Source organism: Atractosteus spatula, chromosome 6 (genome assembly GCF_055471065.1).
Source record: "Atractosteus spatula isolate fAtrSpa1 chromosome 6, fAtrSpa1.hap1, whole genome shotgun sequence".
NCBI classification, from domain to species: Eukaryota; Metazoa; Chordata; class Actinopteri; order Semionotiformes; family Lepisosteidae; genus Atractosteus; species Atractosteus spatula.
Window position 1 is genome coordinate 10143529 of NC_142711.1, and position 23618 is coordinate 10167146.

Here is a 23618-nt window from a genome sequence, read left to right on the forward strand (position 1 = left end):
CTCCACCAAGTGCTATCCTAATTTACAACTTTAGCTGGTTTTACGGTTTGAGATGTTATACAGCCAAGATATTCATACAGGCAGCTTTCAAGGATATTTCCAACAGACCACCAAGATCTTAAACTCTCAGAATACACAATTTGCACAAAATGTGCCAGATATTTCAGGAATTTTAATTATATTGGACTATTAAACTACTAAAGTATTACTACATTTTATGTTTGCTGTTGTAATCGGCAATTAAAATACATTTTTTACTTTTGGTCAGTCCATTTTACAGCTGATATCCAGCAAATAACTCTTGTAGTATTCTTGATTTGGGAAAAAGAACCTTAAAATTGTTTTACAGAGGCTAACACCCATTCAGTTAAATAAAGTGGAACAGACACTGCTTGGAACACCTTCATGTGACTTGAAGAGACAGTGAGCTAGGTTGATGGAGGAAGAGATCTTATACCTATATATATAAAAATTATATTTTACATCCTAGTGATTCCTAGTGAAAAGCTTTTAAAAATATTCTTAAGCAAGAATGCCTGAAAACTCTTTAGATTAAAAAAGAGCAGCATCTGGTATTGATAACACTGCATTCAAATATTTCAATTATAAGAAAGACCTTTATTATAATCCTTAAATTATACCAGCTGATCTCACTTTGATTATTATGGTTTTGAAGTTGGGTGCAACTGAAACGGTACTAAACGAAAACAAATTTTCAGGTGGTAGTTTTTAGATTGAACATATGACGGCAGGGATTTATCAAAAGTTTTCTATAGTATGAAGTTTTGTTTTTAAATCTCAAGGAAAATGATACCACATAACACAAAGCATACTATCTATGGGTAGCTATATGCGTTCAGGACAGATTGATTTTATGCATTTCATATTGCTACGGACAATTTGTACAAATAGAAGTTTTAAGTGCTCAAATACAAAATTATTTCAGTTTCTCACCACTTCCTCACTTTCAAGATATTTCAAACATGTAAAATGAATTTTTGACATTATTAAAGATAGAGTGTTTGCATCACAAAATACAAAACACGTTGAATGGACACAATGAAAACAATACAATTAAATACTTTGTAGCCACTCACCCATCTTCAAGCTCTTTTAACTTTATAACAAGCTCCAGCCTGCTGCTATACACATTTTTGTAGACGAGTTCACTACCATAAGCAAGAAGTCTAGCAAGATTCTGTACTGATATGTTCTTACTACATTAACATTAGCTATAAAGCTCAGCTAACTTAATCTAAGCATTTCTTTGAAATTAACTGAAAGTAGATGCCATTGTATTGTTTAAGTCTTTACACTTTAAACTTCTTGGTCCTTGATGTAAATTGGCCAAAGGTCCAAATGACTTAAATTGTGGTATTAATTGTTAACTCAGGGTAAACTAATACTATGAAATCACTACCTTGGCCCTCCTAGATCATAAACATTTAACAGGACTATTCTGAGTGTGGTCAGAATAATTAGGACACACATTAAACAGAGAGGAGTCAGAGCATAGGACAGAGAGAGGAAGAGTCACAAAGAGGAAGACTCTGTTCTACGATATAAATCATCAGGGCGCACGTGCTGTTTCTTATGAACAGTTTGACCTCTGGAAAGGTGCTTCATTAAGCTAATCAGTTCCAGGAAGAAGGAGAATCTTTCCCAATAATGAAGCAGTGATACTGATTCTAATGATTAATCAATTCAAGCTTTATTATCCCCTGAGGGAAATTAGTTTTGTTTTGAATTTTAAGGAGACAACACACTTTCTTTTGACCTTGTCCTCAAGTTGAGCTAGTTCTAAAATGCTTAAGTATGTGAACATCAGTCAGATTAATCACAACATCAGAGAATTTCACCATGTCATTATGGGCTTTTTCCCCCAGTGTTGACAGACCGAGCAGTGCATTATCAAGACAGAAGGCAGTACTGTCAAAATATCCCATTTCTTTCACTTGTGTTAACTAAAAATGATTCATAAAAAATGCCACAGTGAATGGCTTTTACTCAACTGCTGGAAGCAACATTAATGACTTTTTAATTGGAAAGAGTTAATGTTGCTTTATTCCATTTTCACATAACTTTCCTGCGATGGTACCCGACACGATAATGTCCTCCCTCAACCTCTATTTAATGTTCATAAATGTTATATCATCAAAGTATTATGGTGAAAAGTGAGCAATTTTCAAACCTGATTGAGATTAGTTGTTGACTGAGTGAAGGCGACTGTCAGCCCCTACTGTACCTTTAAACTAGAAAATAATTTCCCCGTTTCTGACCATAACACCATACAAAGCCTTTAGCTCAACATAACAAAATTAGAATTTTTTCCCCACTGCTGAACAGAGAAACCAAATCTTTCCTGGGTTCTTTGGTTAACTTATTATCAAGGTTCACAGAAGATTTTTATGTTAATGATAACATAAAAAGTGCATCTTTGTGCACTTGACTAACATATCTGGAGTGAAAATGTCTTACAAATCCACACTGCCCATATTTATACTCTATTACCCATGTTGCTGCCTAGTTTATACGGTAGTTTCTATTTCAGTTACAGAGGTTTAGCTCAAGGCGTGATTTCTTCCAAACATGGCTCATATAGGTGCTGAAAGAAAGACTTCCTGGTACATATGAGCTACAGTATATGTCTTAGTATCTCTTATCAGTTCATTTTTTCCTTTTCGCAAAACCGGAAAAAAAATTGAACTTTCTTCATTTTTAGTTTCTTTTCTGCCAATTCTCTGGTGTAAAAGGCTGTACGAGTCTGGGACATGCCACCCAGCCATGTTTTGACTGTGAATACCTTGGCTTCTCACAAGACATGGCTGGATATGTTGCTCAGATCAATCGGCTACAATACAGCAATCAAAAGAGTTAGAAGGCCATAAATACTGTAGCTTCTTATACAAGAGGTGAATATCTGACTTTTTTTTTCTTCACCCCCCCACAAAACACAAATGTAGTTTGTGTCTATGGCTCATGTTCAAAAATATACTAATTCCATTTTTATGACAATTTTTAAAAGCACCTTATGTAAGTAACATTAAACTATTAAGAGCATAACTGTAATGTTCTGCAATATACGTTTAATTTTCATCTCAAAAGTTGAGATGGTTTTCTTGTCCTGACAGTAAGCATAATGATAATTGTTTCACTACCTTTTTTCAAATCATGTGAAAACGGATAGTTGTGATCTCAGTACTGTTTTCTTTTACAAGCACTTTAAGTTATTTATCTGTCTCTTCTGTAAGATACTGTCTTTAAATCGTATATAATTGTGAAGAATTTCAGGTTTCCTTGCAATTTTGCCATATTAATTTGAAATCCGCAAGTTCTTACCACTTTACTACTTTCACTACTTTGCAACCAGCTACACTGATAGACTTGGACACTGGTTGTTTGGCACTTGATAGTAAAAAAATGACGGTACATGTGCTGTCACTTTTAACATGCCAATACTATTGGGTCTTCACATAATCCTTACGTGATGGTTTAAGAATGATGTAGAGAAGCTTTCACTGTGTCTTACTGGGCAATATAGACACAGTCTATTTTTAAGAATAACCCCGTACATCTCATATACTGTATATTGCATTTTCATGTGTAACATCAACAAGCTCCTCTTTTAAAATGTAATTCAGTTTGGTAATTATGCAAATGTTTTTTTTTCTCTCAGCTTCTTTAAGTTTTGACCATTTATAAAACACTTCTCAAAGTTTTTATTCAAAAATGCAGTTCAATCTGTCTGGTTTTGATTTATTTATTTTATTATTTTATAAATTTATTTGGTATTTATTCTTACAGTCAGTTCCCTACCATCATGCACATTCATCAGTTTTGTCACCAGGCCAGACAAAATATGCCAACAGAGCTTCCTATTTTTAAGAATCAAACTCCTTTCCATATTTATGACTCATAAATTGATTGATTCATTCAACCACGGGGGTGTTCCTTATTGAAATGTATAAAACAGCATCAGTCTTGGTGAAAGCAAATATACCACAGATGCCGGAATGCCATTTGAAGAGAAGGAAAATAAACTGACGTTTGTAGTGTATTCTTTAAATTAAATCACCTCCCTTTTCACTGCAGAGTAACCTTTGTACAGTAAGTTGTTGTTTGATGGAGATCAGTATAAAAATAAGCTGAGCACAAGAGTGAACAAACTATTCTGTCTTCAGGAGTGGTTTTCCTATGTCAGCATCATCTCAAATGTAATACAAATGCTGCTTGTGTGAGCACACTGAATTATCATGACAAAGGTTGAAGTCCCTCTCCAATTTGTCACTCAAAAAATCATAAGAAATGAAAGAAACAGCCAGCAGTAAATGACAAATACTAAGATAAAGTTGTCAGTGTTCCAAACAGACAAAGAAAGAAAGGAGGAGCCTTTAGATTAGAATTCAAAATTTGTCTGACAGTGTTAAACATTTTAGAAGAAGCATTCATCTTCTTTTATTAAACTCCATGGAGTGCTTTCAGGGTAACTCATTTAGAGAAGAGCCAATGTCCTGATATGAACTCCTGAAGGAGAAAATAACAGGCTCATATCTTCTTTGTCCAATATATTACAGTAAGCGTCAAAATGAAATTCTGTTAAGGGAATTCTGTTAAGACTGTGGGTCTATGTCTGTTACCATGACACGGCTATTATTGTTTTAGAACACTTCAAAGCCTGGTGGTGTCTTTTTGTCTATTGAATTTCAGACCACAAGCTAAGATATTCCTGGGTGTTGTGTCACTGCAGATGAGATCACCACTGCTGCATGATGCTCAGAAGCACACAGAATTAGAGCTTCTTGTTTCTGTCTTTATATAAGCTACCAAGGGATTTTTCACTGTGATTCTGTGATGCGGTACTGCTCCACAAGGCCTAACATTCTCGACAAAACCCAGCCAGTGTTCAAAAGTTTAGCTGCAAGGCAACTGAAAAACTGTCTCTCTCAGAAGTTCCTAATAATGACGTCAGGTGCACAGAAGTGAAGCACACTTGTAACGTGGATAAGACCTCAAGAGCACGTTGACCAGAAAACCAATATTACAAAATCCGGACTACCCCAAGATTACAGAAAGGACAGTCTGTAAAATAATCAATTATTTTTTTTAATACACTTCACAAAACACATATGGACAGAATGATCTCCTCTTTTTTGTAACCTCTCATATTTCTTATGGTTCTCAGAGCAGGAACGTTGGCTTAGAGAGTGACTCATGAGGGTGTTCATGCAGGACATCTGTTGTAATGGGATGGGATGATTATCGGTTAGTTTAAGATTGTGTCTCACCCTGGAGAGCTCCAGAGACGGAATGGAGGGCGTCAGTACTTACAGTTGTCCTCTTCCTCTGTGAGCACGCTTATCACATAGCAGGCGCACACAAAGCTAATCAGCTGTGGAGACAAGACAGACACAATAACCATCAGCTGCTGAGAGGTTGACAGGAAAAATAAATAAGACATGTGAAGAACAGTCTTTTTGGTGACTAGTCATTTCATTACGTCCAGCAAGCCAAATATGCATGAAATCACCGTTTTCTATATTAGGTCTAAATATATATTTGCTAAACTTTTCCAGCTTCTTTTGTGGACAAAGAAATAAAGATTTTGGTGACACTTTTCTTCTAACGTACCACTGACTATAGCTCAAGGTTCCATGTCATAATCTGTTGAAGACAATGAAATCAAACTACCTGCTAAAATGCTGATACTATTCATGTTAGATTGATTCAATTATCATCAACAATGCCTTAAAAAAAACAACGCTGACTTAATGCTACTGTGCTAATGTAAAAAAATAAACACTCCCTGGCTACAGACATCACATGAAATGTTAAAACCTACAAAAATGCATTTCAAAAGCAGTTAAAGCAGCTATTTATTGTTCACATTGAATATACAAAATGGTTACTATAGAACAACAAAATAAGTATTATTTTGGAAATGTATTAAAAACTAGGGGTACAGTAAGCTAAATCATACTTTAAGATGTTGGCACATATCAAACACAATCCATTCTGCTAAAGACTATTAATTATGGAAAACAAATGCAACAGATGGCCATACTATTCAGTGTCTGGAAGCATGTAATACCTGTCATGAACATTTTCCTTTTAAAGACAACCATGGAGACGTCTAGTAATTCCGTCAGAAGACATATTCCTAAAGGAAAATTACAAAGACCGTGTTTTCGTCTTCTAGATGCTTTCAAAGCACTTGAGTTCGGACCATCGTGGTAATTCCCTTTCACCGTATAAAGTCATAAAATTTCATCAAAATGGATTCATTCTGGCCTCCAGGGTTCACCGTTAACATGATTGCCCAAAATGGAGCACGCAGTGAGACAGAGTAGGCGAGGAAGAAGGGGAAAAAAAAGCCCTGACTGGATCACTGAACTTTAACTGCAAGCCGCACTTTCGGCATTTGCAGCGGAATAATGGAATTCAGAAGCCCTGACCTTGCTGTGAGACTGATTAAGTCCCAGACTTTCAATAACTGTCATTTGGCCTTCTACATTATGATGAAGTGTACCTCGGTCTTCCTGAGATGTGCTGCTTTCTCTTAGGCTGTCAATGTAATTGGTTTGTGTCATACAGACATCTGTCACCAGCACTCTCACACCCTGGATTATTATGCGCTTCCTGTAAGTGTCTGATTCAAGAGAAGATGGGAGTGTTGGGTATGACCGTGGTGTGCATTTGAGCTGGTAAAAGTAACCATCCCCATTTTATTTAAGGACTGCAAAGCTGAGGCACTAATCCATATGTCTGCGTAGCAAGATTAATTGTTTCCTGGTTGGTACGCATGTGGCCGTGCACTTACTGTACATTCTCAATTTTCAAAACTTAAACACTGAGAAAAAGGCCTTTTAAAAAAAAAACAATAAGGAATCAAGTACAACAGATTTTTTTTTCATTAAAGACTACTACATTTGCAGACCTTTTTTATTGTTAGTTAAAATTACAGAAAGGAGAACTGTTTCATTCTTTGGTTTCTTTGGATTTTGTTTTCTTTGAAATCAAAGAGATGCTGATTAGCTGGACAATGCTAAAATTGTCTGGTATCTTCTCAAGTCTTGTTTCAAGACAGCCACATAATTCCAGACTGCCAACCACAGCATATCCATTAAGCTTCAGATTCATAAGTTACTCGCTGTTTAACAGAGGGCATTTCTAAAGCCATCGCAAGTTTTCTTGTCATCCTGCTGAGAATATTTATTAAATCATAATGAAATCCTTCCAGCATCAGACATCGTCTCCAAGCACACGTTACTGCATGGTTTACCTCAATTTTTGTTAAGAAAATCTTTTTTTCTTTTTATAACATCCTGTTTTTTTCTTTTCACATACTGCATAACTAATAAAATATTTATACAAATTAGGTTCCAGTCTTGATGAACGTAATTACTTTTTTTAAATTTATAATTTAACTGCCCTATAAATTTGTCTAGCTGTCAAGATAATTACGGATGTGCTGAAGTCAGAATGATGCAGACCGAACACTCAATGACTGAAGCAAGCTCTATTGCCTTTTTCACATGACCTGTTTTTGCATAACCATTAAGAAAAGGATCCAGAGAAAACTGACTAACTTGCATCTTCATTGAACAAGCTTGCACATGAAAGGTTTAGGTCATTAGCCAAGTGGACTAGTTTCTTGAAGCCTTTGACTACAGTTGCTGTTATTGTGTTTAAAACCTTGAGCCTGTTGTAGAATAGCCTCTTGGGTTAATACTACCTGTTAGCTGTTAGAACCCTGACAAGCTGACTGAACATCTAAGCCTGCTGTGAATACAAGTTAAATCAATAAGTGGACAGAAACTATCCTGGCATCATACATTTTTTGGTCTGAAATTTAGGTGTATAAATGTACAGTATCACTTTTTACTAAGGCTAAGGATAATCAAAAAGAAAATGTAACAAAACAAAAGTGTGATATAAACAGTTGCGACACCATTAAACGTTTCAAATGCTATCACACCTCTGAGTGCTGAAATCCCAGGGCAATAATAAGATTGTTAATTGTGCTGCACAGTTATGCTGGCACAGGCATTTGATTGGTTGAGGACCCGCTGTTTTCTGGTTCTGAACCTTCCAGGCGCCTCAGCAGTTTCTTCACGTCCAACTGTCCTGTCCAGGTTTACTGTACTGTGGCTGCATTATTTCTAGACAGCTGAAGAAGGACTTCTATCCGAAGCATCTAGACCTTCACTTTTTAACTGCTTTGTCGGATACAGGGTCATGTGGGAGCCAAAACCCCTCCTGGCAAGTAACGGGATCCTAGTGCACTGCATGGCACAAACATCTACAGTACAAACTCACACCAGGGCCAATTTTCCCAGAAGCAGGTGAACCCACCAGTATGCCTTTGGCATTTAGCGTTTAGTGACATAGTTTAGCATTTCTGCCATACTGCACTGGGGCCCTGGGTTCTATTCCTGGGATGTAATCTCCATGGAATTTGTATCTTCTGCCCGTGTTCATGTGGGTTTTCTCTGGGTGCTCCGGTTTCACAGGGAAATTGGCTCTGATACGAGTGGGTGCATGGCTGTGTCTCAGTGGGCCCTGCGATGGACTGGTGTCCTGTCCAGGTTGTACCCTTGTGTCTTGTGCCTGTTGCTTGCTGGTATAGGCTCTGGTTCGCTCATGACCCTATACTGGAGGTTAGAAAATAGGCTAATGGAAAAACATCTTTCTATGACCTTTATATCTTTATATCTTTCTCTGGATCAAGACTCAAGGTTTCCTACAAAAGTACAAAATGTACATTTTAAAGCTGAACACTAATCACAAAATCTTCTTCTGTGCTACAAATCTGAAAATGTAATTTTACAATATACAATACTATCTGTAACAATTCCAAAACAAAAACACAAAAGTGTATTTTTTTTAAACGAACAGTCTTGAGAATAAAAACAAAACCCGATTGCTTACTTCAAGGCCAAGTTAAATTTGATTTCCAGTCTTAACGCACAAAAGTTGCAGGTTGCGGTGCACCAATAAAAACAAATAAACAATAAAAACCAATGTCCTAATTGAAACATCTCAAAGGGCCTCAGAATAAAAACGCTAAAAAATTAATTCATTACACACTCGCGGGGAAGAAAAAAAAAAGACAAAAAGCATTGCATCCACAATCACAATAAATGGATTTCATAGATTCTATTGTGCTCAGGCTCTTTAATTCAAATCACAGCCTGCAGCAGACTCCCGACTGTCAAGATCTGAAGAATTCACAGGGCAGAAGTGGTGACTAAGTAGGAGTACGTTCAAGATTGAGAAAAGGAGGCACTTCATTACACAAAAGGTTATGGGAATCTGGAAGGAGCTAATGCACTTAGCTGTGTTGTTGAAGCCAATATCCTTCAGTTTATTTAACAAACTCCATTTTTCATACTTGTATATACAGTACTATCTTGCAGTTATAGCGTTGCACACCTACGCCGATATCACTTCTCCACAATTTCTAGTGCTCAATACTAAAGAACAGGAAAGAGTTAAAACAAGAAGACTAAAACTGCAGGCCACCATAGCAACACACTTTAGAACAGAACTACTACCACGTTTAATGGGCCAAGCATGACTGAATGGGTGATAAAACCTGAAATGCATGTAAGACGTCTTGCTGTCAAGTCCAATTCCCCCTGCCCTGGAGGATGTGTACACACTTAGGCATGAAGATCTTCTGGGATTCTCTGTGCTACTGGTATAGCAAACTGTGGAACACACGGTCACTGCAAGCTTTAAAGAATTATGCAACATAATGCTACTTTCATCTCCTTCAAAAGGAATTTTAGCCTTATAACTCAATTAATAAGCATTATCATGGTTCTAGCTCCAAAGCGTTAACTGTAATATGTGCTACATCAATAATGCTTTTATGAATACAATTGGAATTTTAATACGAACATGATGAAATCAACCTATTAAAGTGCAAATACCATTTCAACGTTCTGAAACTGAAACACATTTTAATCCAGGCTCAGATTCCCTTGTGTTTGGAAGATCACATCCTATGCACATCCTTTTATTCCTAACTCAACCCCTGATCTTTTCTGTCTATACATGAATGATATGACTACAACACAAAAGTAACGAATGCTTATATTGATAACATATGCACTTACAAGACACTTCTTTAGTAGATTCTTCAGGGAAACAGATGTGCTTTTAGTATATACTTCAATTAAAGCAAGTGCACAAATACTGTACATTATTTCTGAAGTTATTTTCAGTTATTGCTGAACATGCTTCTGAATATGGAAATATAAGAGGAGTACTGTATATTTAAACGTGTGTCGGCATGTGCATGTGTTGGTGAAGAACTGTGCATTAGATCAGTAGATGAACACACACTTTTCTAATGCCTTTTCAGGTTTTTTCTATAAGGTTTAATACAGTTGAATATAAAAAAGTATATTAAAGAAATATTTTAATATGGCTAATTCTGGCTTTTAGTTTGTGACCATGTAGAGAGCATAAATAAAGTTGGCACTTTGTTAATTACATTATTGTAAAACAGATGCGGGCTGCAAGTTTGAAGCCATTCAGAAAAGTTAAAAAAATGAACCTTTATCTAGTCAGGTAACAGTTCTTACCACTGTGCCATCGTAGCACCCTATGTTAAAACTATTCCTGAAAAAATTCTATTATTGCACTATTATGTATTTGTATTAAGTGCAAGTATCATTTTTTTTTGTTTTTGTCCCCCAAAGTTATACTATATACTGTACACAATACTGTTCCTTTGGAAACTCAAATATCAGTAATTCAAATATTGCAGCAAGCTGGTGGCCTAATTATATTAGTATAAATTCACAGAAAAAACAAGAAAGTGATTTAAAAGTCTGTCACGTTTTTTTCCCTCCAAACAGGAGCTAAATGGGCAGGCGACGACACCATTTCCTTCCTGTGTTGAAACACAACCATTAACACAGCTGCCTCAGAGGGTATATTTCACAAGTGGCAATGAGCACGGATGTTGTAGGAAAAACTTGTGAAGATGCTGCCTGTAACCCAAACAAACAGCAGCAGAGAAAGTGGAGGCTGAACACTGTCGTGTAATTCGCAGGGCCAAAACAAAAAATGCAGGATCTTCAGAGTGTACTGTATTTGTGGAAACACATTGTGCATGAAATGATTCCATACCTCTTCAGACAAGTCATAATATGCATCTGGGCAGAATACCAACACTATATCTAAACAAATCTCTCAAATTCTGCATCTCCACTGGTTTTCAATTGTTTTACCTATATTAACAATACTAAGTGAGACACTTTTCGCCACAAATGATATTAAAACAACATTGTGTAAAATTCAGTACCACTGTATTTGTCTCAGTGACCACAGCTCACAAACAACTTTCACTTGGTTGTGTCTGCTAATAAACTGTAACCTAATAAAGTGTCACAGCTGACATTTTATGGTACTTTCATCAGGTTTGCGTCCGTCTATGATTTCTAGTCATGGAAATGACTACAGATACTCTTCTGTCAAAATACTCTGTGCAGTTTATATCAGCTCTACCAATGGCTTCTTAAATGTCACAGTCTGTCTTGACCTTGTTTTGCATAATGTTGTAATAAAACAGTATCCCTCAGGGCTTTGTATTAAAACATTCAAAGATATGGGGCAAACCATATTTTGCCCTAACAGTAATAGCCTGTTAATTTGTTAAAATGTTAAACGTTTAAACAACCATTTGGTAGAATTTACTGTTTGTTTGGTTTTTTGCATTTCAACAGAATATAATTTATATAAAATCCAGATGGTTTTCTACATTAAACTTCTCAAGTTTGCATGTCCTTTTGATTCAACTCCATTTGAACCTCTGGTAGTAAGGAAGGGATTAAAGAACATGTCATTATCATATAAAGACAGCTGGCAGGACTGTGTAGCTAGGTGCACTGCATTTTTATAAAGCTGAAACCATATTTAAATGTTACTGTTTTGAAATTAAAAAAAAATCAGGTTATATAATTTGTTCTTTGATGCATGTGTTGTAAAACAAAGTTTTGATTTTTAAAAAGAAAACAACACTGTGGGAAATGAAAGAATACATTTAGCTTTAGAATTTTTTATATCAAATGTAGGCTAAGTTTTCCCTTTTCTCAGTTATCTATAAACCGTGTTAGACAGGCACTTGCTGGCAGACCTTTGCACTATTGTAAACTAATACAGTAAACATACTAGTTTTTCATATTGGAGAAGGACAATTTAGCCTACTTTGTCAATTACATATGGGCTTAAATGTAATCTTACACGCTATCTCCTGCCCTGTTCCCCTCCCCCCTTCACTGTTCTGGCTCATATGACTGGATTCAGGGTAGCTAGCTGACTTCGTGTGCTATTTCTGGCAGCCAAATGAAAATAGCAGTGATGTCAGGTTTACAAATCCAATTTTGGACTACAGCACCTGGATTTAAATGAATAGCCCCAGATTGTTAGATTTGATATGTAACAATATAGTGCTATTTTGTTACAACACTAAGTTGAGAACTTTGTATATTTTGAGGGGATAGTTAGAGATAACAAAGGATAGTTCACACAACCCAGTAAATGTACCAAATCAACCTTGATTTTTGAGTGCTCTGACAAGAGTAATCTTTTCAGCGTTTGCAATAAAATTTACCCACTAAAAATGGCTTACCCATTCTTTGTGATGTCATAAATCTGATATCCATGCACAAGGATAGTTTTACGTTTTATAGTTTTGATTTAGTTTTATGAAACGTGGGATGGGGGAGTAGGTCATTACCGTATCTTCCGCCCAAGCTTTCATCACTGCACTGTCACAAAGGATTAGCTAACCTAGTGTGAACATAAATGAAATGGACACCAATCAAAACAAGCAGATTTTCAATAGGAAATTCAATTCTGCCACAGGTAACAAAACGCTGCGATTAACCCTCACTGGGCAGGAAAGGGACGCAAGCCGACAGGCTGCTGTGCTCCGGGGAGAGCGCATGCGTGGGCGGGGAGCCAGACAAGAGTGGCCCACGCCAAAATCCGAACCACAGGGGTCACTTCAGGCCTCCACGCTGTGGCGATTTAATATAACCGACCGATACGGCTTCACATTACATGTTGTCAGGAGAGTCTGAAAATGGAACACGGAGAACCTCAGGTTGGCATCTGAGGGATTATCAGTAGTGCCACGTTGCCGTTACAGGTAATTTATACATTGCGGTTCAGTCTAATCCAAATCCGCAGTTCACAATTTTGCCATTAAGTAGTCCCAAACAGCCCAGGCGCAGAGAGGACATCGTAATTTTCAGTCAGCTTGGGCACAATCACTGTCTACCACTGCCGATTTCTGTTCCTTCTGTCATCAGAAACATTCTACAGCAGTCAAACGGTTTCTTTTTATTTGTGAAACAACTGTGACAATAAGAACTTCTGAAAATAAGTAAATAGTGTCGTCAGCCATGATATGGCGAGGATTCTGCAGGCCACAGTAAAAAAAAAATAACACTCTGTCAGAGGTGTCAGGGCCGCGTAAACTTGAATTGCTACCAGGTATAAGCTGCACCCGGAAATTTGGACTGTGGAAACTGGAGAAAAAAAAAAACTTCCCAAAGCACAAGGTACCTTTCAGAATAGAAACGACTGAAATGAAAGAAAAGTTCTCGCGGTTTAAAAAAATAAAGGAAAATAGAGAGGCGTTTAAAAAAGATCAAATGCAAACAATGTCCGGATAAACACCATGCTTGCTTCCTCTAAAACTCTTCTTGCTTCCCTTTTCAATCGAGAGCGCTTCCGTCATTCCTCAACATCTCCTTGCGCACCGCTCATCCTCTGCGGACTGCCGTCCAGCCTGACGATTCCCACGCTGCTCAGCACACAGGGGCACCTCCTTCCTGAACGCAAAAAATTGGACTGCGATCTCTTGTTCATTCTGGGTAACTAAAAATGGATATGTAAATTTTTTTCATCAATCGATCGCAACAACGCGCCGAAACCAAGCAAAATGGCTTACAGTTCAACGCTCTTCGGTACTCTGGTGGTAAATATTGTATATCAACAACCAGACCAACTTCAGTTTTTTTTAACCTTTTTTTTTACTTCAGATATTATTGTATAGACCTGAAATTCTGGGGGAAAAGTGTTGCTTTTATTTGGGTCTAATCTCAACTGTCTTGGGAATCATCTTTGCACCTCAGATCGCTTGAGTAAGAACAAAGTCTTACCTCAAAGAGAGAAAAGTTCTGCAGGCTCCTTTCTTTATTCTAAGCAATTCTTTGATTTCTGTTTTTCCCTAAGGTTGGCAGTTACTGAATAAAACATTTACTATTTACATTTATTTTTATAAACACAGTCAAAAAGGGCTGCCCCTCTCCCAAATGTCTGACTCCAATCAAATTTATTTTTTTGGGTTTAGTATGTTCCAGTGTTAAGACCATTTTAGCGATATTTGTCTTCCTAGACACATTCCACAGCACCCTTCGGCCCCACACAATGTAGTTCTGTTTTTGCTAATGTGTTGACTGCCCTTTAGAGAGCACAGGATTTTAAATAGCATGGAAGCAATTAAAACATAACTACTTGTCTCCTTTATATTAAAAACATAAATAACTCAATAAAAATAAAAACAAAAAAAAGATATGCAAATCATTCATACTAATTACAGCTGGGGTTTTATGGGTTTCTTGTTCTTTTTAACTTAAATAATAGCCAGTGCTTTCAAGTGTAGGAGAGGAATCAGGTAAGAGTTTCCATCTCAGTTCTAAATCTGGATACATTCATTTTGCAATCTCCATCCACATTTGAACGAGGATCACAAAACAATGACTGACCAGTAAGGCGCCTATTGGTTTGTCTACTGAAATATTACAACTGGGACTCCGCCAATAGTCTCAAAGACATCCTTTACCAATAAAGAATGCTCACTAATAGATATAAAGAATATTAACATCAACAATTCATTGCTTATTTTTCCCCATCTGCAGTCTGAAGGAAATATAGAATTTTCTTCTCTGGATTTTAGGATTTATTTCAAATAAAGATGACACCATCCCTGCAAGTCATTATTCCTCACAAAATAATTATAGATTTAAGAAACATAAAATGCTTTTTGCTAACAATAATTTTAAAGACGACAATTTAATTTTACATGAAGAATTATATTACACAATTATACAGATGCACTGACTGGATCAATATCACCCTGCAACTCACAACAGGCAGCCCAGTGAAGCTCAGCAGGCGTGAGCCTGGTCAGTACCTGGATGGGAAATACCTCCAGGGAAAGCTAAGGTTGCTTCTGGAAGAGGTGCTAGTGGGGCCAGCAGGGGGCGCTTACCCCATGGTCTGTGTGGGTCCTAATGCCCCAGTACAGCAACGGGACACTATACTGTAAAAAGGCACTGTTCCTCAGATGAGACATAAAACTGAGGTCCTGACTCTCCTGTTCATTAAAAATCCCTGGGCGTTTCTTGAAAAGAAAAGGGATAATGCTCTCAATGTGATGTGCTGTGCTAGGTTTGCGCCAAACAAAGTTCATTTTTGGTCTCATCAGACCATGGAATCTTCCTCCAAATTGTTGAGTCTCTCACATGCCTTTGGGCAAACTCCAGCCGAGATGCGATATGAGTTTTTTCCAACAAAGGCTTTCTTTTTGCCACCCTTCCGTACAAGCCAGATTTATGGAGTGTGCGTGCTATTGTTGTCTCATGCACAGTTTCTCCCATCTCTGTCCTGGAGGACTGTAACTCCTTTAGAGTTGCAGTAGGCCTCTTGGTTGCCTCCCTTACTATGGCTCTTCTTGCTTGGACACTCAGTTTTGGAGGACGGACAGTTCTGGGCAGATTCACAGTTGTTCCATATTTTCTCACCTTTTTTAATGATGGACTTCACTGTGCTTCAAGGTATATTCAATGCCTTGGAAATTTTCTTATATCCTTGCCCTGATTGGCATTTTTCAAGAACCTTGTCTCGGATCTGCTTGAAATGTTCCGTGTGCTTCCTTGGAAAATCACTAAGTGGGACGCTCCCAGACACAGTGGGAGGCTCTTGGTGGCCTCCCTTACTACAGCTCTTCTTGCCCTCCCTTTTGGAGGATGGACAGTTCTGGGCAGATTCACAGTTGTTTTTTCTCACCTTTTTAATGATGGACTTCACTGTGTATACTTATTCTGAAATCATGTGAAATACCTCAGCTGCACACAGGTAATTATGTGACTTGGAGAAGAAAGGTGGTTACTTCAGAGGTAATTTAAGTCTGTCAAAGCAAGGAATGTGTATACTTATGCATTCAATTATTTTCTGTTTTTTATTTTTAATTAAGTTAGTAAAATGTCTGGATTTTTGTTCCCCACTTTGACATTATAGAGTACTCTGTGTTGATGAATGGCAAAAATTCTCAGTTAAATACATCATGGTTCCATGCTGTAACACAATAAAATGTGAAAAAGTCCAAGAGGGGTGAATACGTTTGCAAGGCACTGTAGCCCTTGAGCGATTCCCCCAGCATATCCAAACACATCAAACAATTTCAGCAGCATGAAGATCCTCACTTCTAGCAGCAGAAGACTTCATCCATAACAAAGCTGTATAACACCCCCTACCAAAATATCAATCATCACAGTTCTACATTCTGCTCGAAGACATGAAAAGACTATTTGCTCATCAAAGGAAACCAAAGAATACTAAAACAACCTGCAGGCTGCAAATATAAATTATTAAAAAGTAAAAACAAAATACAGGTCAAGTTTTCATGTTAGCTGCAATGTTCAAAGTATTAGCACAGAATTAGAAAAACCTATTAAGAGATGCATCTTCCGGAAACCATGGTTACATCTATCAGCAAGCATTGTATCTGCCACCAAGAGGACCTTGACATTTATAATGTATTATTATGTTATTCATATTCGTCACATTACTCTTTCATGACAATTAAAACATTTATTACATTTGCATGAATAGCATTACATTGAACCTTGCATCAAAGGTCTTTAGTCTTCTCACACAACTAGATATACAGTAAAACAACTAGTAAAAATTTCAAGTACAGTAGTTAGCTGTGTCAGCACGTGTAGGCTGCAAAGGAATAAGTAAAGGTTTATTCCATGCTGAAAAGGAAAAAAAAACCTTGTTTCGGCTGTGGAGCCTTCTTCAGGTATCACACCTGAGGAAGGCTCCACAGCCGAAATGTTGGGTCTCTTTTCCTTTCAGCATGGAATAAACATTTACTTGTTCCTTTGCACAGGAAAAAAATTGCTAGCATTTTGTCCACTAAAATGCCTTCTAACAGTCACCTCAAGGAAACACTAATTTATGAACAACATACTGCATACAGGTATGCTTAACAAATCTGCACTGGGTGACGCAATTTCAGGTAATTGTAATTGCAATTCTGACATTGTAAGCATGTTAGCTCTGTAATTGCAAATGTGAGCTCCTTTGATAGGTAGTCAGCTTCTGCATTGCTTATTTTAATGGTCTTCCATTAAACGTTTTTTTACATGGGTCTACCAAATCTCTGGGCTGTAATTGTTATTGTAGTCTGCCAATGAAACTGAGTCACACAGGGTCATCACTACACCAGTAAAACACAAATTCATGATGGCAAATAATATAACCAAGGGGCAACATGTCAATATTAAATAGTAAAGGACCCAGCACAGAACATCCCGAGTAACTGGAACATCATCAACTCTAAAACAACCTTGAAGTGCAAACTGGTTGCAAACAGGGGTGAAACCAGTGAAGGGAGGTAGCAGTAATCCCTAAACAGATTTCCACACAATCCACGTGCATTTAATCCAGTTAAATGCTGTGGTATGAACACCAGCAGTTAAAACAAAAAGAAGACGTCAGAAATGAAATAACAAAAGCTGTACTAGTGCTGTGTCTGCTTGCTTTTAAAATCGTTTAAAACAAATTTGGTTCCAAACGTGGTTGAGGGTGACCCAGAATCACCATAAATTATGTAGATAATGAAATCACTATTGGTCAGAATTCGGTTATAGTAAATATTTTACTTATAATGTCTAAAATTTCTGCAATTTCCCTCACGGGATCAATAAAGTATCTATCTATCTAAAATAAACAAAACTACAACTACATTAAAGTTGACATGAACACCCTTAAAGCAGGTTAAAAGCTTTGATGAATTATACCCATTGCCTCGTTCTATAATCACATCCTTCTGATGTCGCAAAACTTGCCTTAAGTAAGCTCAGAACCTCTTCCACATAAACTGAGAAAGGAGTCTGCTGTGTTTGAAGAAGTAAACTTTTATGCATCTTCAAAGGCTTTTTTGACCTAGAAAAATCTAACTAATCACAACAGCACAAGTCAGAAAGAAAGACTTAGCCACTGCACAACCATCAACACCCACTGTAGTTGTTTATTTAGTGGGATTTTAGATTATTTTCAGTTGTCTAAATTCCATTTATACATCTTCTCTTTCCTCTCTCAGTCAACCGGGCAGAAAAAGGAAATTATGGATTATGTTCTTGTGCACTTAAAATGTTAATCCTTATAACATGACGCATTCTTCATTATGATTGAATATTTGGTAAAACTTAAAAATAGGACATACTTGTAACTATACATGCCATACTTTATTACAGAAACACAATTCTTGAGTGTCAACAAAATGGAAGAAGACTAAACAGATGGAATATTGTGTTGATTCTTCCTCTCTTTTTACTATTCCCTTTTTACAGTGTGGAACTGACCTCTACTTGCTCTTTTGTAGCTCACAAGCTGATACTCAAGGGAAATGGGTCTTCTGCAGGGCACACACAGACACAACACACACACACACCAGGACCAATCTGCCTAGAGGCCAACTAACCTACCGCCATATCTTTGGACTGTGGGAGGAAACCAGGGCACCTAGAAGAACCCCACATCAATATTATTATTATTAATTGCTTACACTTCTATAGCGCTTTTCTGGACACTCCACTCAAAGCGCTTTACAGTAATGGGGACTCCTCTCCACCACCAATGTGCAGACCCACCTGGATGATGCGACGGCAGCCATTGTGCGTCAGTACTCTCATCACACACCAGCTCTCAGTGGGGAGGAGAACAGAGTAATAAAGCCAATTCATATATGGGGATTGTTAGGAGGCCAGGATTGGTAAGGGCCAATGGGAAATTTGGTCAGGACGCCGGGGTAACACCCCTACATCAACATGGGGAGAACATACAAACCCTGCAAAGATAGTAGCCCAGGTCCGGAACTGTGACCAGGGCACCAGTGCTATAAGGCAGCAAAGCTAAACACAGCACAAATGTGCTGCCCCTCCCCAATCTAATATGGTCTTTATTAGCAAAAGGTAATTTCCTATCCAGCCTTTAAACAAGGCTGTCCTTCATTTCTTTAGTGCCATTACATCATTCACACATAACCAACACATGTTTTACTTGTATCTCCTACTCTCATCTGTAACTGAATATTTACAGGTGTCCAGTAGATGGTGAAGGGATCAGTAACATGAAACGGATAGAAACAAAATTAAAGCTTAAAAAAGGTAAGACAAAGGGCTGGTGTCCAGCCTCGTCACATGACCTCTGCTGAGGTCTACCATAACCTTTTCACTTTCTCACTTCCTGTCATCATCTTGGAAAAGGTCACATTCTCTGTACTTGAGTGTACATTATTGTTTGATTTCATGTATAACATGAAACTTCCCCCAACATAGATGTGTCATTTAAGTTCCAAAGGATAACAAATTTCAGCAGACTCGTGTTATTGATCTTATTCTCCTGCAAGTCATTGGTTCATTATCTGAATTATGTCCAACAAAAGTCTAGAATACAGTACCTTCTGATTCTAGACATTCTCAGTGCATTAATAAAAGAAGGCATACAGTAGATCTATCACCTGTAGATTTCAAGGAACACATCACTGAGAAATGAACTAATGTAAATAACTAACCATGTAACTAATAATTATGCAGAACACGGATCGTTTCCATCGATTCCAACAGGATAATATTGAACTTTTAAAACAAACTAAAAAAATGTAAATGGCTTTTCCCCAATTCAAACACTTTTTAACCTCTGTATTTTTTATGTCTATAACAAATTACATTTTGCACCTTCTTCCTCAAAATGTAGAATACACATAATATTACAAAATAACACATGACTCTGTTTTTAAAATTTCAGGCTGAACTGTGAAGCATCTTAAAAGGAACACATTTCAGGTTTAGGATGCGTTTTAAAAAAAGAGTCCCTATGAATTATATGGATGAATATTAATTCGGTATTACCCTTTCACAATGCTAAACAGAATTGCCTGAATAGATTTCGTATTCTCTCTGCGCATGTATAAACTCAAAGTTAACAGCCAAGGACAACTGTTGTAGCCCTTGTTAGGGTTCAAGAGCAGCTACTAAATTTAACTATACTGTGTATGCAAAGCAGAATTAGAAGCATATTTAAATGGTTACACTTTTCAGGATTGTAAAATGGTGAGAGTTTATTTTTAATTCCCATGATCCATACTAAATATAGCACATAACCACCACTATATAAGTTCTGTACAAGGCCTTGAGCAAAGAGTAAAACCACACAATCTGTTTATTTATGCATTGCTTATTTCTTTGTATACAGATGCACCTAGAGTGAGCTATTGGTTTTTCCCTTCGCTCCATCTCTCAGCAGAAAAGGCTAGTCACCCGCCTTGCTTTGATTAATTATTTACAGGCTCCTGTATGTGCTTATTGTACCGGCTGTTGAACCACAGCTGATTTTTAATTAAATATGGCTTTCCTTTGATGGATTAATATTCAGGCTCCCTGAACGTCATCTTTCATTTTCACATTGAATAATTAATGGCTCGCCGATTCTTTGAAATTAGCAATGCACCAATAATTTATGAAGAGGAGGAATGCTGAGGAGAGTATTTTAAGATGCCAATGAAATTCCTTAAATTGCATCCAGTCACTCTGACAATAAAAAAAGTTTGCTGATCATTATTTAATTGATTTAATGGGTTTCTAAAGTAAGAAACGCTCATTTCTTAAACAGAATATGATATTGTTGCTCCATTTCAAATTCTTAAGAGTGTCATTTGACTTTTTTCATCAGAGTTTTGTGTTTCCGAAGGACTCTCCTTTCTTGTAACCTCCTCAGTCTCTCCATGGACTGTGTAACTGCCAAGTCATCCAAGACAGCTGCAGCAACGCCCTGCATGTCTGCTTTCCCAACCCTTACCAGCCCCTCTGAGCCACCCCTACACTGCAGCCAACTGGTGCAGATTGGTCTAATCACATCGCTTTGACAGCAGGGACCCAGTTACAAATACCTTAAACGGCAGTCCTTTAAAAATGCATTAACCTGTTTGGAGCAGTGTGTTTTGAACCATTAACTCTTTTCTGATAGATACGTATTTGTCTGGGTGATTTCATTCTATTCTATCACCCGTCCGCCTGCGAGTCTCGTTAATAAATTGATTTTAAAGCTGGGTGTCCCTCAACAGCAATACATAACGTGCGTGACCACAAAGTAATTTCGTACTTTGAGCAAACCATTCAAAAATGATGTGATAGTTGGCTATATTGTGTCCCATCGCGACAGCATGACCCTGTTCGTCCCTCTGTCCTTCCCAGATTCCCAGGAAACAAGGTTTGGAAATAAATAGAACCTAAAACCCTTTCTTCCTGCATTGTGTAGACAAAAGAAAAGCAAAAATGTATTTTACTAAACTCCAAATTCATTACATTTCTTGCTTAATGGTAGTTTATTGATCTACCTACTGTCCAGTTGCTGAATAGCGGATGCCATGAAAAGGAAACGCTTGGCTCATGTAGGCAAATGCAGAGGCTCCAATCTCTCCTCTAAGAGTCCAAAAAGTAAGTAAGTCAATATTGTCAGCTGGGGAAGGAACATTATCTTAAACCATATGAGCAGAATAGTCAACCCCAGATAATGTGAAACACTGGAGTAGTAAGTATTCTTAGTACTCCAAATGATGAAAAAGATCATTTATTTGGCATACAACCCCTGATAGCATACAATTTATAGTCAGTGCAAGTAGAGTGAAACTACAATACTATACAACCTAAATCAAGTCGACTGGATGCAAACTGCGATTTATTTTTGGAATTTCTTGGATTAAAGTGTCTGCTAAATATTTATTAATAACTTTCGTGCACTAAAATGGCAGAGAGGTGTGTTATATTTCATCTCACAGCTGCTGGGTGCTGGGTTTGATTCGGGGCTTGTATACGCTGTGTGGAGCCTGCCTGTTCTTTCTGTGTCTGTGGGAGCTTTGTTTATCCACCTCAAGCCATGCTGGTTAGAATTCAGAATGGTCTCTCACTGCCGCGTTCTCCCCTTGCAATGACTGGCGTCTCTTCCAAGTTAAGAGCAGCCTGGTGCAGTCAGTCCTGCTGGGATGGGGTTTTATATTGGATGGTTATTATAACTATTTCACAGTTATTTAAACACTTTTTAATAGAGTATACTTCATGTTGATGTAATCATTTTTCTCCCCACAGAAAACATTCAGATATTCCCTGTAATCAAACAGACTAACGGCAGAGCTGGAAGTTCAAACAGGAAGAATGTCATATAATGATCTCTTACAACATACTGTCCAACCCAATCTGCGCAAACAACCTTCATCGTCACCATTGTAATATTTTTAGATGAACCAACCTATTGACTTAAATACCAGCAATTTACAAGACAGACAATACTGGAAGCCATGAGTGCTACCTGTAGCTGATCATGAATACATGTTTGAAACTTGTGGCTTTTATTCAAATGCACGCAATGACTCAGAAATGTGTAATGTCAAGACTGGGAATAACTAACATTTATTACTGCTTTTCGGTTTGAATGTCTGATTTTCCCCAATTTACAAATAAAAATGAACGATGGCTAGGAGGATTTTATTTCTCTAAGTGGTCCTGCTCCTGTCAGGTTTTAGTCATTCTGTTGAGAAACATATATTCTGTTGCTCCTGGCAGTAATAACTACCTGCATGGAATGCGCACAGCACTTCCTGGAGTCCCACGGGGCTGAGCATATGGTCTATTCACTGCCTTCATGTGCTGTACTGAGTATGACCATGCACGACTTTACGAAGATGTTAAACAGCACAGCCACATGCATTGAGTGGCAACACAAGGCACTGTTTCTGTTTGATACGTTGCTCTTAATCTTAATGTAGTCTGTGGCTTATATTATTTATTCTTAAATGGAATTCCTGAGGAAACTCAAACAAAAAGAATGATTCGAAAGTTTAGGTAAGAATAAACACAAGGAGAGTTGTAGGGTTTGGCTAGGACCACAGATATAATAAATGAAAGTGAAAAACTACATAAGCCGAGATTTGTATTCAAGCCATTACTATTAGTCTTTCGGACAAGGGAAGATTTGCGGGCTTGTAGTTAATACTGATGATCATTAAAGCCACAGAAAAATAGTTCCTGAATTTTAAACCATCGTTGTCTCAGTTAAGCACTCAAAATAATAATCAGTTCTCCATATTTGCCAGTTGCAGCACACTTTCGTTTTTGCTTTGACAAAATAAGTATTCAAAAATATCAGCAGTCCTGCCATACTTTCTGAAACAAAATTAGGATGCATAAAAAAACAATGTGATAAGAATCTGACAGAGGAAGCAAGCTATAATTACCAACCTCACTAGAAGC

At 37.5% G+C, this 23618-nt stretch overlaps 1 protein-coding gene across 1 annotated transcript in view; it reads right to left on the bottom strand.

The window, feature by feature from the left end:
• Nucleotides 1–23618, bottom strand: part of LOC148831799 (sodium/potassium-transporting ATPase subunit beta-1-interacting protein 3-like) — a 153593-nt gene that overhangs the window by 17140 nt on the left and 112835 nt on the right. Inside the window, exon 5 of the mRNA XM_088919188.1 lies at nt 5329–5389. Coding sequence (XP_088775314.1) covers nt 5329–5389 — 61 coding nt within the window. The remainder of the gene's footprint in view (nt 1–5328; nt 5390–23618) is intronic.